The sequence below is a fragment of the Phallusia mammillata genome, chromosome 6 (assembly GCF_965637545.1).
Source record: "Phallusia mammillata chromosome 6, kaPhaMamm4.hap1.1, whole genome shotgun sequence".
Classification (NCBI taxonomy): Eukaryota; Metazoa; Chordata; class Ascidiacea; order Phlebobranchia; family Ascidiidae; genus Phallusia; species Phallusia mammillata.
In genome coordinates, this window is record NC_137257.1 from 5,223,306 (window position 1) to 5,241,949 (window position 18,644).

Consider the following 18,644-nt stretch of genomic DNA (forward strand, 5'->3'; position numbering starts at 1 on the left):
GCACAAGTTTTGTATTGGCAATATGACATCGCTAAAAAGAGGAAATTTTGGGAAATAAACCGAGCACTAAACTCACTGGAGTGTTTAAACTTAACAACCAATGAGATTTATTTCTTAAGCAAACTAAATTTACCACAAGGGACTAAATTTAAATTAATACCAGAGTAAAAACAGTAACCTAAATTTTGTTAGATATATGAAATACGGATTTTAAAGAATCTTTGGGGTAAACTTTATCCCCCTTAATTAACATTTTCATCCGTCAATCAAATAGTCATTTCCTCAAAGTTTCCAGCATGATCAAGTTACGTTTCTATAACCCTTGTTTCGATATCTGGGTTTCGTACAGTGTACTGAGGAACTCTTTGATGCCATTTTACGATATGTTTTCAAACAATTTAGAACATTTTATTATTCTGTTGCGTGAATTTTACATGCTTGTGTTAATTATGCGAGCCATATAATGCGGAATGTATTATTATGAAGCCTTGTACGCCGTCGACAAAATGTCCAAACCCTTTGTTGCATTTATGTTTCAAATCGTTATTCTATGCCTTGTCAATATGTCATTTTGTTTGTAATCGCTACGTTAAGCACGTTTGATTTTGGTTTCATTCACATCATTTCATTGTAATCACACAAACACTTTTTCGCGTTAAGTTTTTCGTACATCAGAAATTTACCAGATGTGATTGTAGTGTTACATGTCGATTTTGTTACCTATTTGAGCAATTAAAATTAAACGCTTCGTATTTCTGAATAGTCCACTAGACATAAGCTTAAGGTTGCAGCCAAGATAACTAACAAAACGCACTGCGTAAAGGTAGCACAAGTTTTTTTAAATTTGAAAAAAAGCAAATTAAAACGTATAATTAGCATAGTACACCAGGCCTACATATAGGCGATGTATCAAGTTTATAGAGCTCTTCTGGCAAATTTATTTTTATTCCGACGTTTCGACGTCCTATACAGGTCCTAAAAAGTACATTTGCCAGAAGAGCTGTATAAACTTGATATTATATGCCTCGCAGCAATAGCATATATAAAGGCGATGTTTGTTCATCTTAGTTGGTTTAAATATATTTCATATTTTCAAAAGCCCTGTTTGTCTTTACGCACACTTTTAACTTCCAAACGATTCCTGGAAAATAAAGGGCAACGCACGTTAATGTAAATATAAAAATCTTTATCACTACCAAGGGGGAAACCCGACCAGCATGACGCCATAGAGTTAGTTGGTCGCTTCCTTCGAAAAGTTAAAACTTGTATTTTTCCCATGACAAGATTATGCAAATAGCGTGGTGGTAAACAAAGGCCTCTTGTGGTGCTTTACCGCTTCCCGCCTTAGGGTGGTGTTTTTGCGCGTGGCTAAACCGGCAAACGTAGTAATTACTTTTTAGCTTTAGGCCAAATGACGAAATACAATTAATCGGCTACAGCGCATTTCAATTTGGATTCTTCAGGTCAAAAAAACGTTGTGCTTGAATCAGATTCAATCATGGTTGCATTACAATGTAGAGTAGTTTGGAATTGCTTGTGGATTTTGTATTTCTTTAATACTAACGTATGCATTGGATTATCAAACTGCCTTCACGGTAAGTACAATTCATTTAAGTTCAGTTTATAATATTTTACTTGTTTAAGGGTGATGAAAAATAGCCCAAATGTCATTTTTGACCTTGCTAAAACATTTTTTGACGTGCTACAGGCACCTGCTCAAAGATTAGAGGCCTGATCACTCCTTGTCGCACAAAATTTTCCTCGCTTTGTGTTTGTCGTGCCTTACCCACATTCGTTGTTTTTACCCCAAAGAAGGCGACCTGTATAGGATTTGGAAACGTCGGTACAAAATGCAATTGTCAGAAGAGCGATTTTAGTTTGCCTAATATAAATTGAAGCCTGTGAATGAAAGCTTGTACAATTTGAGTTGTAAGTTTACTGCTTAGTGCGACACCATTGCACTAGCACAATTGCCGGAAATTGCTGCGCAACGTTAGAACTTAACGGGATGCAAAACAATGGAGGGCACATTTGATGAAGCAAGATTGAACGTGCTGCAGCTACACCGTATTATAAACGTGAAGTGACAATGTATGAGTAAACACAATAGATGCAAAGTATCAGCTACACCAAAGTTGAAAGCAAAACAGCAAATTCCTAATATTTGTTCGCAAAATATCTAATATTCTATTGTGAAGAATATAAGCGTCCTTTGTACAAACAAGTGTGAAAAGGCCACACAATAATAAGTTATAATGATTCGAAATTTGCATGTTTGTTTGACTTAAATGCATTACTTATTTTGCAAGCACGTGTTTTTCTGTGATAATTAAACTTGTTTATATTGCTTCCAAAACATCAAGTTTTCATAAACTGGTTTTCATTGAACATATTGCGGCACTGCTTATGCCACGGTCATTATATTAAAAACGGAAGGAAACTATAGGTCGTTATCTTGCAAACAGCACAACGAACAATGGGTTGCATGTGGCAAGTGACAAAGCTCTCAATTTCAAACCCATCCCACCTTTCAAAGAGTTACCAATTCCCTGAAACGTTTGATGATCATCATCACCTTCATGTTTTTGTCCACCTCACATTTTTTTTTCTTTTCATTTAACAACATCACATTAATTTAGACGCTTTTGCAGACCTCAGCAAATCTAATTTAGAAGTGAGAAATCTCAATTACAAACATGAGCCAAGGATCCAAAATACCAATGGAAATACAAACGTCGAGTTGATGATTGACATCTCCTGGACTTTTACGCCATCGGAAGGTAAGTTTCGTATTACTTTAATTCAAAAGTTTCAATTCTTTTGATTCGTGTGCCATCTTAAAAGTTTTCGAATTAAGTACCATCTAGTGATAACAGTAAATGGTAACAAAAACCTTGTTATAGTTAAGATTTAGGTAAAACGATAATTACAACCAAGGTGTAAACTAACTTTAGAGAACTTCTTTTTTAATGTTTGGGTGCGGGTTTGGGGCTTGTTCAGGCTTAAGTTTTTGCCTAATAAACGTCCTGAAGTTTTAACTTTCCCACACTTGCGTCGTAGTTTTCGTCTATTTTGCAAGAATGTGCACAGGCTGTACATTAAAGAGTTGCATGCATTCTTACGCTGTGTAGATTTATCTAGGCTGTCAATCAAATTGGTGCATTACCTAAATTAAGCATTTGGGCCTAACAAGAGTTTTGAAAAACATTCTGCTTCACTTCGGGTTTTAGTTGTATGCTTTCAGGTTCAGGCCCAAAAAAGATTGCCCCCCCCCCCCCCCCCTTCATACTCTAATGTCCACTAAAAATAAAAATATCTACAAGTTTTAAGTAAATTCTAATTAGTTTCCCACAATGGTTCCAAACCATTTTCAATTTTTATGTTAGATCAACGTCATTGACGGTAATTTTTTGTAGCTACTATATTTGCTTTTTTTCTTACAGACCGTCCCATTGATGGTTTCTTATTCCACTTGCAGTCATTGGAATCGTCGCCCCCTTCCAGTGACTTTCTCCCAACTAACGCATGCGTTCCACCGTGAGTTAATTTGCTGATAAATCTCAAGTCAGGTTCTAATGCTTTAATGCTATAATCTACCCTTTTAAAGTGGCTTGTTCACGTGAATATTAAGAGCCTTTGTATGTTAGGCGTTAAGTTATATTTAATTTAACTAAAAATTTGAAATAAGTTAAAATTTAAATTAATTCTTTTTTTAGATCTTTAACTCTTGTTAATGTTTTTGTTTTTGGGAACTTTTGAAGCCTAAATCATGTTTAGGCTTTTGAAAGAGAAGATGTTTTCATACATTTTATACCGGATTAGCTACATAAAAAATGAAGTGTTTTATTTCTTACTCAGACAACCAAATGTATAATTACGCACTTTGTCTAGTCTGGTTCGGACTAACGTATTCTTATTAAACCACATGTTACAAAAAAAAGTTTTATTTATCCCCGTATGACTCATACAACTTCTTTAATGTAGCACCGTTTTTCACAATGTTATTTCCTTAAAAGTTTGTTATTTTGCCAAATGTTCGAAACTACGAAAGAAATAATCACCCAAATGGTATGTTTTTTTGCCCAAGTTTACAAGACAACAATAGGTGTTTAGAAAAAGTGCCACATATATTCTATGAAACAGTTGGACAAGGGCCCCTGACATGAAAAGTTCCAGTAAAAACGAGAAGCACATGACTGAGCCATCTACTTGTGTGTAAACGTAAACTGCTCTTGCTGCCTTTAGAATTTTTTTATTACGGTGCCGGTTATAAACCTTCTTCTTGCCAATCAGTTAACAGTCTGAATTGTGGTTTTGTATGCTATTTCAATAGGTCTTGTGATAGCATTGGTTGTTTTTCAAAACATTTTAAAATTAAATATGCCACTTCATCACATTTTAGAGGCGCGATTGTCGATTTAAATATTCTCAGTTGATTCATGTAAATAAATTACTGAAGAATTTGCATGATATGTATATTCATCTTATAACTCATAGCGTTGGAAATACTATTGCCATCGTCAATGGAACAATGCAAATGCAGTCAGAAGTATTGTGCAGAAAAAAGTTGACTAACTAATTACGTAACTGACCTTTTTTAATGCAAAATGTTTCTGTTTCTTGTAATTTTAATACCAATATTGTTACATTCATAGTTTATTTACGATTTCTTGCTTGTGTTTTAGTGGAAATCAGTGGTGGATCAGCGGCAGAAAGGCTACATCGTGTGTTGATAAACCGAGTTGCCTCAAACCGTCCTCAACATCATGTGTTTGCGAGAAAGAGTGCTTCTCTACTTCGAACAACTGCACCCATGAGATCGTCAAAATCAGCGACAACGTTGGCTCGGCAAAGACAGTTAATGCAGTAAGCTATAAGTCAGTAAACATTTAAAAAAAATCATAAAAGGAAGTAATCAAGTTTATGAAGTCTAAATATGCCGACTGTGTTGTCCAAGTTGCATATATTTCCATTTACCTGTGTCTATAGTGTGGGTTAAATGTTTGTTTTTCTTTTCACTCAAATTTGAATTCAATTTACATTTTACTGTTGTTTTATGTTGCAGGAAATCCGTTCACTTAAATTCCATGTTAAATATTTTCGAAAATACGTTTTTCTACTGGTTCCCTACGACAGGTAAGAAATATTTTTTTTTTCTAAAATAGAAAACAACTAATTTAAATTTTCTTTAGGCCACTTTTAAACGCAAAACATCATCCCACAAATTTATCTAAAAATTACCGAAGTGCCCGCTGAGCGTAATAACAACTGCTGTTGTCATCGTCAGTATTATAGATAAACTTAAGCGGTGTACCACGTAACATGACGTAAATTGTGACATCATATGATAACCAATGTTGGTAAATGATTTTAAAAAGATAGAAATAGTAAGAAAGTAGTAAAATAAACGGGTGTAATTTTATGAGTGTTCTGTGATACGTTTTATTACTTACTTAGGTTCGGAGTTGGCAACATGTCAAATCCAAATTCCATCTTGACTATTCAACCAATTGGCGATTGCGAGTCATTGCTACAAAAGTCAGGATTCTCTAGGCCTAGGGAAAGCATCTCAGACACCTGCTGTCGTGAGTAAACTCGCAAAGTTGTCATTTGTGGCATAATTAGTATGCTATGACGTAACAATATAATAATCGCGTCGTTTTTTGTCCTATAATATGCAAAAAAGCGACTAAATGACACGTCGTATATGCTGTAATACTAAAAATACAGTGAATTCGAAATGTTTATGCTTAGTAAAGCACATTAACCTCTGTATTAAAACTGTGTGGAAAATCAGGCGTAATTTTGAGGGTTTTTTGTTTCGTCACAATTAGGGAATAAAGGAGACAATCTACTTTATCGTTCGCGTTCGGTGACAGTCACTCAACCTCGCTTAGACCTGACAACCGGCCAATACTCAATGATGATCACATGGTTGCCGCCCATAGCTGACGCCACTGATCGCTATTATGATGTATTAATTGAAAGAGTTGACGGGACACAGGATGGAATGGAACAAGTTGAGGTATGTTACCATGGTTACTAGATTTTTTGGTATTGATTGTCAAACTTTTCAGGCTTGCAATTTAGCAACAAACCTTTTATTTATCGGCTAAAAACACATTTGGCAAGTGTTTTTCAACCCTTTTTACTCTGCGATCCCTATTATAGGTTTTCTAACAAACGCGACCCTCACCAGAATGTGTTCATTTAATAACAAACGTCGTTAAGAAAACTCCCAAAATTGTGGTTATGTCTTATGTCACTATAAACCAGCGGTTCTCAAACTGGGGTCCGCGCTCCTTTAGGGGTCCGCGAGGCAATTTGGGGTGGACCGCGAAGCGGTTGAAGTAATTCTATAATCTTATTTAGCGTCAGTTTGTGCCACTGAAAAAGTTTAAATCAAATTAGAATTGAGAATCGACCGCCTCCATTGCTAACCAATAGCCTTTATTGAATGACAACTATCAAAAATGCAATTGTTCGCGCACAACCGTAATGCTTTTTTTTGTCTTGTCTGTGATGTCACAAGCAGTCTTTGGATCATTATTATGCGAAGTTTTGCATAACTAGCTAAAATCCTGCAATCAACTTTCGTTTTTCTGAAATATATATTCAAGCTAAAGGACCGCGAGTCCTCGAAATAATGGCAAAGGGACCGTTTTGAAAACGTAATGAAAAAGTTTGAGAACCACTGCTATAAACCTTTAAACTATATTTTGTGCTTTTGTTGTTCTTTCAACCTCCGAAGATAAAATTATAATGTGGAAACACATAACTTAGGTATCACAGTTTGGGATCGTTTGTTTCAAAGCTGAAATCAGTTAGCAAGGTAATTCAAATTATTTTTTTGCCTTTCTTAATGCTATGACGGCCGCGAAAATTTTACACAATTTTAACAAAAACTAGAACAGTTATAAAATTTGATAACAAAACATATTAATTATTATTTAATATACAGGATTGGGAGGAAAAGAAAAGATCCAGAACCCAGTCAGACAGTTTATTGGAATGCGACACTTCTGAGAACATATTTGTGGGAAAAATACTTTACCTACTACCTGGTACGGAGTATTACGTGGACGTCTACACTATATATGAAGACGAGGAAGTCTGTGAACCATACGAAGAATGCACGGCGACCGCTTACTTTACAACACCTCGTAATTATTCATTTATATATTTTTTTAACTAAATCACATTGTTATTTGCATTTAAAATAACCACTGTTATTTAAAGACATGCAATTGATTTAGTTTGTGGGTTTAATTTGAAATATAAACACGAATATAGAAAAAATTAAAACCGCTAATTTTATAGCAATTTTGACCAATTTTATAGCGGTTGTAAAATTATGCAAAACTTTGAAGAGTAGCATTTCAACTCTATATCAGGGGTCATCAAACTACGGCGAGGCCCTCGACCGTATTTTTTAGTTTGGCAAAATCGTATTCATAACCTTTATAACTTTCAAAATTTAATGTACTTCTTACGGAAGTTTTCCTGCAACAACATGTGGAATTAATTTTATCTAGTCTTATAGGATTACAATGCATAAGAATGAAACAAAGGCAGTTTGTTACATCGCAAACAAGACTACAAGTTTTAATTGTGCGCCAACAATTGCCTTCTTTTACCACTTGTGACGAAACATAGGTGACCTTGATGAAAAATAAGACCAACGTTAAAAATCAACAGTCGCTCCATCATACTTTCAAACAGAATTGAAACAAGCGGTGTTAGAGCTTGTAAACTATGCGGCCTTCGCGATTCAACATTAAACTTATCCGGCCCGCTGAGAAAAAAGTTTGGTGACCTCTATGGTGATATAAACATGCTGTTACCATAACAACACTTTAGTGAAATCTCTCACTGTATGCACTTACTCCATAGCTTGATTTCTATTGTTTAAGTATCTTGTTTTGACCTTGATACTTACATTCAGATATTCCACCAAACCCGTGCGTGGGACATGCTTGTGTCGAAAACGCAATTTGCACCGCCGCTGGGAGTCGCTCTAGGCCTTTGGTTCAATGTCGATGTCGCCCGGGATTTTTCGGTGACGGAAAAAATCGAACAACCTGTAAGTAGGATTGTTAAACTCCGCAAAAGCTGTGGTTGTTACCCATTTAGACCAGCTTTTCCATTTCAGGCCATAGCGTGAGTTTATGTGTTCATGAAGTAACATGCAGACCTAAATTTAGATGATTTTTATCCAAATAAAACAAACACACACCTGTTTAAGCTATTCAAACTGGCGAACTAAGCTTCCAACCAACTAAGCATTCACAGGCTCGGTAAGAAGCCTACCGTATTCTAATCAGCACAACCGTTGCCTGCCGCATATAGCCCCAAATATAGGCTCCTGTCTTTAAGTCGCAACCTATCGAAGGCTACAATTTTCTAGTTTAAAGTCTAGGAATGTCGAATCAAGGAGAGACCGACTGGATTCGGTATCACGTCTTTAATGGGCCAGGCGTACTATGATTTATGAATGAGTATCGCTGTACTGCTGGACGCTTCGGTGCTGATCCCAGTATCGATGTAGGTATCTTAGTTGACCAATAGTCAAACTGGCGATATAAAGCTGGCAACGGTGCTTGTGATTCGACTTTCGGCTCGTTCACTTCTAAGCCTCAATAGCTCAGTTGGTAGAGAAGCACTTTTGTCGTGAGTTCGTATCCCATCGCAGGTGCCGTGTGCTTGGGTGACCGACTTAAATCGGTATAATCCTTCAATGAGACTGGCTTACTATCATTTGTTTTTGTAAATAATACAAGTAAAACTTTCGCAGGGGGACACGGAACCGGTTGTTCATTTGTCGGATCTAACTTTACCGACACCGGGTACGAACTAAGGGATCAAGTTCTTACTTCTGACAACCAACCGAAACTGACCAGCCCCGCAACCGGTTTGAGACTTGAAGCACCGTTGGGATCCGGATCCGAACAGGATAAAGATGGGAATACAAATAAGAAAACTGACGCAACTACTGTAGATGCGTTATCTTCAATCGAAAATGATAATTTGACTTCTCAATTATCAGCCCCAGCAACAGAGTAAGTAAAAATATCGTTCGTAAATTATAGTAAATTCTAAGAAACTGGTCTATATAGCAGTGAAAAGTAACATGACTTTATGAAAATGTTTCGGCAAAAACCATCGCCAAATGTACATCGCGTTAGTAAATTTAATTTCACAGATAATTTATCTGGGGATGAAAAAAGTTATGTCAAAACGTTAAGTGGTAACCTCCAGGCTACTCATATTTTTTTCATTCAGTTGCACGTCGCAAATCGATTGCGTCATCAGCGAAAACAAATACGTCATATTGGCGGTGGGAGGTGTGGTTGCTTTAGGGCTGATAATCCTCCTAGTGGTAATCTGCTGCAAGTATAAGGCAGCTGGAAAGAAACTAAACCCAAGCAAATCAAGATTGCCTAGCAGCTCCAAATGCGGCCGCGACGATTTTGAAATCTTGGATATGCGTCAAGTTCATCACGTGACAACCTGACGATACGGTGTGAACTTCGATGACGAATGGCCATTTTTGACTCGTACAGCATACGATGTGTAATGCGACATGAAATGAAATGTGTTCCAAACAAATTGTGGTTGAAAAATCAGTTCTAGTTTTTCCACTCCGAAAACTCGCATCATACATTTTTACGCATCGCTTGTTTAAGTATCAAACAGTTGTGTTTATATCATTCTCTGTTGTTTTTACGTAAGAAAATATGGAAATTACATGACAGTTTTGCATTTCAAGTCAATAGCAGCATTATAGCTTATAATAAGTTGATTAAGTTGAAGAATTCTTTAACTGAAACTACTTTTCTTCAAATGTACCACATAATAATCGTTTTGCAAAGTCATCTCATGTTTTAGGGGTTGATGACAAATTGCACATAGTTATAATAAATCTAGAACCTTATTTGACCAAAATCGTAACACATTTTAACGTTACCAAAAAGTTCTTCTTGAACTATCTGTGCTATTGCCTGCAAAGTGTGCCTGGTTTCAAGCTACGATGCATTCAAATAGCTTTAAAAATACATACTTACTGCTAAAGACGGATAAAAATACTATAGCAGTTCAAGAAACTAAACAATACTACGCATACATGGTCGTAAACCTAGGTTGTTTCACATTCTGTGTTCTAATTGAACAATATCCATTGTTTCGTCACTGTGCGTCTATTATATCCACCACGCTTATGCGTATGTCTGTGCATCCAGCAGATTCTTTTGTATTGATAGTAGCTGCATATGTAGACGGCAAGTATATCAGGTTTAGGTATATACCGATCTAGATGATAGGTAGGTTTGTTAGCGTAACGTAACGATGTACTTGTAATTCAAGTTGAGCTTTTCTTACCCTGAAAATCAGTCATTTTTACTTTTTCTGTGATTATGAAACATATATTCAGGACATGGTCTAATTTTATTTGTATGTTTCTCTGTAGCCTGGCTCAGTAGAAAATGGAAGATATTGTCGCAACAAAAACATTGTTTTTCCAGAAATTGTTTTTCCTGTGCATTTGTTTTGTTACGGCTTTTGTATTCTATATCAACTCAACGCCTTATGAAACAGGCAATGTTTTCAAAAACGAAGTCTTGCCAAAAATGCGAATCGAACATGGATACAGTAGGCAGGTAACAAAAGCAGTCGCGCACATAAGCATTTAAATACACATACTGGAGACCCTGTATATTTAATAAACCCTATTTCTCGATATTTGGTCTTGAAACTGGTCCTAAAGGGTTTTTGCAGCCAAACAAATATACTAGAGGCCGAGTAGACTACACTTGTTTGTAGGCTCATTGTGTAAAAAAACATTGTGGAACAACTGCGCCACTTAATACTAAACAATATAAATGTTGACAAAAAGTTGGGTGTAATTTGCAAGTTGTTGAGTTAAATTCACTATTTTAAAGCCAAACTTTTACAGGTAAACGAAAATTAAAAACCCTGCAATGTTTTTAGCGCCTCACTTTAGAGTTTAGGCCAAGGGTGTGCAACCTTTGTCACTGTGGGGTCAAATACAATTGCGATGATTAGATCGCGGGCCGCACCTTTATATATCCCAAGGTGATTTTACTTCGTTGCATACCAAAAATGCCTTACTATTACTACAAGTAAAATTCGCATTTGATTCTAGCAGCACATTGTCAGGTCGGAGAAAAACAGCACTGGGCGCACTAATCTGCTCAAATTATTAATTAAACTCCTTTGCAATACATTTGAAATCCAATTGTCTCTGTGGGCCGCACAACCTTCAATCAATGGACAGCATAATATTGCTCAAACACATTAAACAAAACCTTTTTGACTAGGTAAGTTGTCTCTGAGTCTCTTTTTTAGGTGGAAGTGATTTTGCAGTGTGTTTGTTTTGCTTTTAAGCCAGCTTTTTTTAAATTATGATAAATTTCAGGCCAAACCTTTACGACAAAAAGTGTCATAAACTTGTTTTTCCTTCATTGAAAATATGAGCTTACGGCATCGTTGCCGCAAACATGCTAAAATTAAACCAAACTAACCTACTAATATTGATATATTTCGGAAACCTGTTTTCAGACTACATGGAAAACCAAATTTTCTGAACGGTAAAATGTGCACTAAAAGTGCAGTACAATCACAACTACCTTGTTTTCAGTTTAGTTCAATCCCTTTTCCGTGTCCGTACGTTGGTGGTTACCCAGGTCGATTTAAATGTGAATTCATGATGCCAAGAAATTCCAGCATTTTGTTTGATCATGCGAGATTCGATGCAGAAGAAATGAAAAGATGCTTTCATCCCGACACAAAGTAAGAGATCTGATTAACATTTGAACATTTGCATGAATGATATGACCGATTTAAAACTATTTGAACAAAATACGTAAGCGTTGTCTTTTGCTGTGGCAGTACGCGTTTGCAATGCATAATATAGCCCAGTGGTTCCAAAACTTTTGACGGGACCCAAATTCTTTAAAAACTCTTTTGTGGGTTGAAGAGACCCATGGATGTGCACTAGTTATTACTATTTTAGTTGTGTTTTTGTCTGGCTTTTTAGAAAATTACTGCAAAAGTTTTGACAAGTTTAGTCCAAAATATAAACAGATATTTTTGTCAAACAGAAGTTTTTTCGACCAAACATTTATTTACATTTAAACCGAACTTTTGGGTCATAACCCATAGTTTGGGTAACAGAGTTAATACCAGGGAGTCGAACCGCTTGTCATATGGGTTCAGGTTCGGTTCGGGTTCACTTGGTTTTGTTTATAAGGGTTCGGGTTCGGTTCAGGTTTTAAAAATGTATATTTTCGGGTTCGGGTTTTGTTCCGGTTTGGGCAAATTATCCGGTCCAAACCGGTTTGCGGTTTTTAAACCGGTTCAAATTTTTAAATCTACCCATCATCTATCTGGCCTTATCAAACTCCAAAAGAATTTTGCCCGTGCACTGTTATTTTTGACACGCCCTACAAGTGTTATCTCGTGTATTCTTAAGTGCGCTGTTTTAAAATCACAAAATATAAAACAGACTGCATTATTGCTGGTTCGGTTCCGGTTCGGGTCCAACGCCAAACAAAAATGGGGTTTAACTCTGGTTCGGGTTTTTAGAAAATCGTAATTAGGGGTTCGGGTTCGGTTGGGGTTTAATAAAATTAACCACTCAAACCGGTTCGCGGGTTCGGGTTCAGTTCCGGTTCGACTCCCTGGTTAATATAGCCTACTTTAGTTGAGCAACAGAAGTACAAAAATACCTCCAGATGTAAATAACATTAACTGCTTAAATCGAGTTCCTATATAGCTGTTTCCAATCTAGACCAACTAAATGCATCTTACATTTTTTTCTCACTGTCTTTACGAATTGCTGTTAAAAGTTATGCGAGTTGCAACATAAAACACTAAAGTATGCTTCTTTATGTGGGGAGTGACCTCGATACTAGCTTTTATCACAAATCGAAGTAAATTATGGTAATTATTGTTTTATTATTTTATCTAGATACTTTACAATCATTCGTGAGTCATGGAAGAACTTTCAGTCAACATTTAACTTTTACGTGTCAAATTCGAAAAAAATTAGGCCGAGTTGTATGGAAATGCCCAAATCCTACGTTTAAAGGTCACGAAATGGACGTTGATGAGTTTTTACTGAAAGCGGCATGCTTAATTCTTCCATCCCTTGACTGATTGCGAAAATGAAATGCTTTTCCAGGTTGTTGTTTTTTCATTCTTGCGGCACCTAGCAATGTTTTTCGCCACGCACTTCGCAGAAAAAAACACAAAACCCTCGTTAAGAAAACCAATTTTGTTAGTTTATTGTGATGAATTTAAAATGGGGTTGTAACGTTGCCTTATCCAGACGCAGTTTATAAATAATTCCGTAAACATCTAAGATGCACTTAAATTCGATGCTGGGTTTAGCCCTGAAGAGTCTATGCAGACCAGCGATCACGGCACATTGATACATAAATCATAATACTTCAGGCCTATTAAAGGCGTGGTAGGTTCGAATCCCACCAAAAAATAGGTTCGATAAAATCTAGCCTGCGACTTACCATACATATGGAAATGCTTGGATGGCCAGCTTGATTCGGTATGACGCCTTAAATATGCCTGGTGTATCATGATTTATATATTAGTGTGGGCCATGGAATTTACTTTCATTAAAGCATTTTGATGCAAGCACACTGGTGGGCCATGAAAGCATTTTGATTGTGCCACAGACCAACCAAATAGAAAGCTTTTTTAAGAATTTACTTTCATTTGTGTCACTACACTCAATTTTACAAGAATAATGGCTTGGGGAGGAATTGAGAAGGAATGTTTTTGTTTTGTTTTTTTGTTCTGAACCTATTTTATAGTTGTTTTCTTTCTATCTTAAAAAATTACTGGGCCACAGAATTTTTTTGCAATGAAAGTGGGCCACGAAAGAAAAAAGGTTGAGAACCACTAGCATAGACTCTTCAGGGCTGAATATTATGTGCTGTGTTATTATGATTTATATGTGTGTGTGCCTATTTTATCATCTGTTAAGATGAACATAAATTCAATAGTTGGGTCAGTCTTAAGGCGAAGACCAGCCATCACGGCACGCTTATATACAAATCATACGTCAGGCCTATCAAATGCGCTGTACCAAATCAACCGGTAAAAAAGTACGACAAGGCCCACGCTTAAAGTTATAACCTGCCGTGGGATTCACACCCACGGCAGGAGCATATGCGGGATTCTCACTCTGTCAGTAGGGGGGTGATTAGTTCGACTTTTCTGGCCTATGCCTATGTGGGAATGCCTTGGTGACCGGCAGATTCGGTGGCACGTCTATAAGTACAATTATTAAGATATGAGTGTTCCGTGATCGCCGGTCTGCATAGAGTACACCATGTCATTGGTCTTCAACCATTTTAGCGAATCGCCCCTTCTAACACACTTGTATCTTGCAGGACATTAAGCTGTACGAGCATTTCAATAGGACTCTGTGGGAACGAGTGGAAAAATACGGGCGCCAAAAATGGAAACAAATCGACAGATTCTTTATAGTGTGCGCGAAAAACTAAAACTCCAAAAACCGGTTGATGAAGGACTTGATGTTAAATGGCCTTCATTTCCCCCAAACCTGACACAGCGAATAAGAAACTATATGTCTAAAAATTCAGGATCGTGTTATATCCCTGGAGCAGAAGATTCCGATAAAGTTTCGAAATTCATACCGTGTGTTACTTCATAGCAACAAAAAGATAGCAAGTAATTATTCGCGTTTTATTTTTGTACTTGAGGTCTTTTCAAACCATTGCTCCTCAACAGGGTCTCCCTTAAGTCACACTTACAAAACTTTTAAAATTTGACGACCAACTCAACTCAACGCATACAGTTTTTATTTTAACGCATACATACCTTAACTCAACGCATACACACCTCAACTGAACACATACACATCTCAATTCAACGTATACACACCTCAACTAAACGCACACACACACCTCAACTAAACGCACACACCCCTCAGTTCAACGCATACACATCTTAACTGAACGTATACACAGTTTAACACAACTCAACGTATACTCACAACTCAATGCATACGTAACAGTGTAAAACAGTACGAAAATTTAGTTCATTACAGTATTAATGATCACTGATCCTAATAATCCGTCTGCAGCAGCGTTCAATTTTGTAATGGATAGATGTGGTTTATTTCGAGATTAGTTGGACTCTGGTTGCAGAGTATTGAAATTAATAAAAATCATAATCGAAAATTGTTTATTTATCCAAACACAGAAAAACTTTGGAAAAAATAGGACAAATGACAAATAGAATTCAGCCTTGTTTTATTCGTTTTTAAACAAGAAATATTTTAGTGATTTAAACCAATCTCACGTAGTACCGTTTTTTCACTAAGGACAACAATCTTTTACGGTCAATATAAATACAAAATCATCACATAGTGGTAAAACGAGGTCAAACAGGAACATCTAAACACCCATTTTCTTCATTCTTAAACAAATAATCTTTTAGTGATGGAATAAGGCGTGGAAACGTTGGAAACCCGAACATTGGTATATCCTTGTATTCTTCAGTGTATCTTGTGTTGTATAAGTTATCAATATTAATTCCATGCAATATTCTGCATAGTTGACAGAACGAGTGTGTTCTATGTCGAAATTTCATGTCTTTAAACTCCAGTTTCATCCATTGGAAGTACTCTTTATATGCAGTGACATTTTTGTCCAAATACTTCAAATATTCGACAAGTTTTTTCGGTGTCTCGAAGTCAGGGGCGTATATAAAAGAGTTTGGTGGCGCTGTTGCGATATAATCCGACTTCGGGGCCCCTAAAACCACCGGAACTACGTTATACAACAGTGAATTTCTCCAGAATTTTTCTGTGATGTAATCGTGGCAGTTGGAGTTTTCGAAAGCTAAATAAAACTTGAACTTTCGATTTTCAAAATCCTTTTTCGTGTCTTTGAAGCATTTTCCTCCAAGTTGGATATCTAAACCTTCTTTTATCATTTCCTTTGCATATTTCATTCGTCGTGTTGAACCGTTCATGTGTTTTAGCTTTCCTCCGCAATTTGAAACAATCCACAGTGCAAACGTGGTTTTATTGGCTATAATGGAATCTAACTCTTGGTCGTTTTTAGGAAGTCCCTTTCGAAGAAACAACTCTGCTTCTGTTGTATATGGATTCCACACATCACCAAATCTCCTGCAAAAAAACAAGTGCTGTATTTTTGGCGTAAATCGGTTGTAATTATTTAGTGGAGTGACGTTATAAGCCTGTCTGTGACGCAATGATATGACTAGCGATGCACCGAAAACCCCTGAAAGGTTCTGGCCGAATCAGACCTAAAATCCCCTTTCTGAAGAACGTTTTCAAATGAACCACTACAGGGCACTAGTAAATTTGCAAAATTTACAGGTTCTTTAAAGCTGTAACCATCAATATTTTAAGATACGTAAGTAGATATTATACCTCGGGGTCATGGTCATGTTGAAAAAGTTCCTGCTGAATTCAAATGGAGCAAATCTCTGAACACGTGCGATACTTTCCATACTCTGCCACACGTAAAGTTGGCCTGGGCGTCTATTATACACAAAGAAAAGGTTATTTTCCCGACAATTTACAAGTACATTTTTGTGACACCTTAGTTTTGGAAAGAATTTTTCCTTTGCCGACTGCATATGAAATACCACTGCTTTTGTTGATGATTCATTTACCTACAAAACAGAACGAATCGTTTCATAATTTCTATCAACAAGAATTTTAATCAAATCAATTTGACTTAAAAGTAGTAATGCACCGAAGTTTCGGTTGGCCAAAACATTTCGGCCTAAGATGCCGTTCATTTTTCGGTTTCGGCCGAAATTTTAAAAGCTTTGGCGTATGAAATTAATACATAAACTGTCGACGTCGCCAATTTAAAGTCATAAAATAACTGATTGTTGTATCTATAAAACACGAGTCAAAGTGTCTTTATATTAGATGTTTTGTTTAGCTTACGTTATGTAAAAGTTGTTTTGGTTTGCCACAATTGATTTCATTTGTATCAAAAACACAACGACTATTCGGTTTTGGCCCTATCCCTTTGATGCGGATTCGGTGCATTACTACTCTAACGCCTAGTTTGTCAAGATTACCATAATTTAATTTGTATTAAATGTAACATTACATTTTATTAAAACAGGGTTTAAAGATGGTTATTGCTACCTTTTCTAAGGTGTGAACAATTTCACATTTTCCACAATGGTAAGGTAACGATGCAACTCTTTTTGATCCAATCATGTTGTGACGAAGATAGATAATTGTAAACTAAAATTGAGAAATCTGTTACATGGCCCTAACTTAGATGTCATGATAAATAGCGCCATGGGCGCCGAGAGGGCACTTGCCCTTCTTGCAATTTCAATGTACCTCAAATTGAAAATATTTTGTAGAGAAACCTCGTGAATAAAAAAGTATGGTAAAAAATTTCAAGTGAAGGTGAGAAAGTCAGTGAATGTCGAAACAAGCGACTTCATCTGGTGCTATTTCCATAACCTCTGCCGTTTTAATACATTTCTAACAGACTAGACCAGTGGTTCACAACCTGTGGTACGCCGGAGCTTTTGAGTTGGTACGCGAATAGCTTTATGCTATACTTCATTCAAGTCAGATCATGAAATGCAACTTAAATGACAAATCTAATCAGGTTTTGAGTAAAACTCGATTACCTTGTAATTGGTAACCTTAATTGTCTGTTTCATAAACGTATTAGACTAGTCAAGAAGAACAGGCTATATCTTGGTCTATACCCATCCAAACAGGGTTTTTTGTAGTACGCAGCGATATAAAAAGTCGTCAGGTAGTACGCGAAGTCGCAAACAATATAAGGTTGAGAACCACTGGTCTAGGTCTAGACCAGGGCTTCTCAAACTGTGGGTCGCGACCCCAATTGGGTTCGAGAAGTATAATTTTGGGGTCGCGAAACAATTATGCGTTATTATGTCAGTCACCATAAATGACATACCTGCGTACATTTATTATTTAAACATTATTTCCGTCTATAGGCTATACCAGGGGTGCACAACCGTGTGCGGTCATGAACATGTTTATTTAAATATATGTACTGGCGGCCGTGACGTAAATGAAAACTCTTTTGTCAAATATTTTCATTTTCAAACTGCTCAAAACACATTTTTGGAACTTAAAAGATTATTACCAGCCTAGTAGCCATATGCCCCAGACTTTTTATGCCTATTGTGTGGAAACAATGCGGAAAAGCAGATACCACAAGCGTCACAATATAGATTATGACGTCAAAAAAGCTAAGACTGTCAATCTGTGCATCAAGTTTTAGGCATTTTAGTCGCCATTAGATAGTATATATATATATATATAAGTATTTCTATACATCAGTAATTTTAAAACACAAGCAAGCATGCGGCCGTTGGTGAAATAAAGATCTGTGATGCGGCCGTCATAGCGAAAAGGTTGTGCGCCCCTGGGCTTTACCCATGAAGAGGTCGCGTAGAAATTTCTGTTTTGGGGTCGCAGAGCAAGAAAGTTTGAGTAGCCCTGGTCTAGACGATATACGTAATAAATACACAAAGGACGCGCGACTACATGGGGATTTTTTTCTTTATGACTGTAACAAGGTGAATGATTTACCTTC

The 18,644-nt window shown here is 36.7% G+C and overlaps 2 protein-coding genes across 2 annotated transcripts; one reads left to right on the plus strand and one right to left on the minus strand.

Annotated features, from left to right (window-relative positions):
* Positions 1-1,463: 1,463 nt before the first annotated feature.
* Positions 1,464-9,747, plus strand: LOC145234673 (uncharacterized). The gene is made up of 11 exons (XM_080099387.1): positions 1,464-1,595; positions 2,652-2,780; positions 3,444-3,537; positions 4,686-4,866; positions 5,066-5,136; positions 5,458-5,585; positions 5,835-6,025; positions 6,962-7,163; positions 7,946-8,083; positions 8,795-9,059; positions 9,283-9,747. The coding sequence occupies exons 1-11, from the start codon at positions 1,499-1,501 to the stop codon at positions 9,512-9,514; spliced, it is 1,728 nt and encodes a 575-aa protein (XP_079955513.1). The 5' UTR covers positions 1,464-1,498; the 3' UTR covers positions 9,515-9,747.
* Positions 9,748-15,410: 5,663 nt separating this feature from the next.
* Positions 15,411-16,194, minus strand: LOC145233573 (glycoprotein 3-alpha-L-fucosyltransferase A-like). Its single transcript, XM_080098329.1, has one exon. The coding sequence runs from the start codon at positions 16,039-16,041 to the stop codon at positions 15,448-15,450; it is 594 nt and encodes a 197-aa protein (XP_079954455.1). The 5' UTR covers positions 16,042-16,194; the 3' UTR covers positions 15,411-15,447.
* Between the last annotated feature and the right edge of the window lie 2,450 nt (positions 16,195-18,644).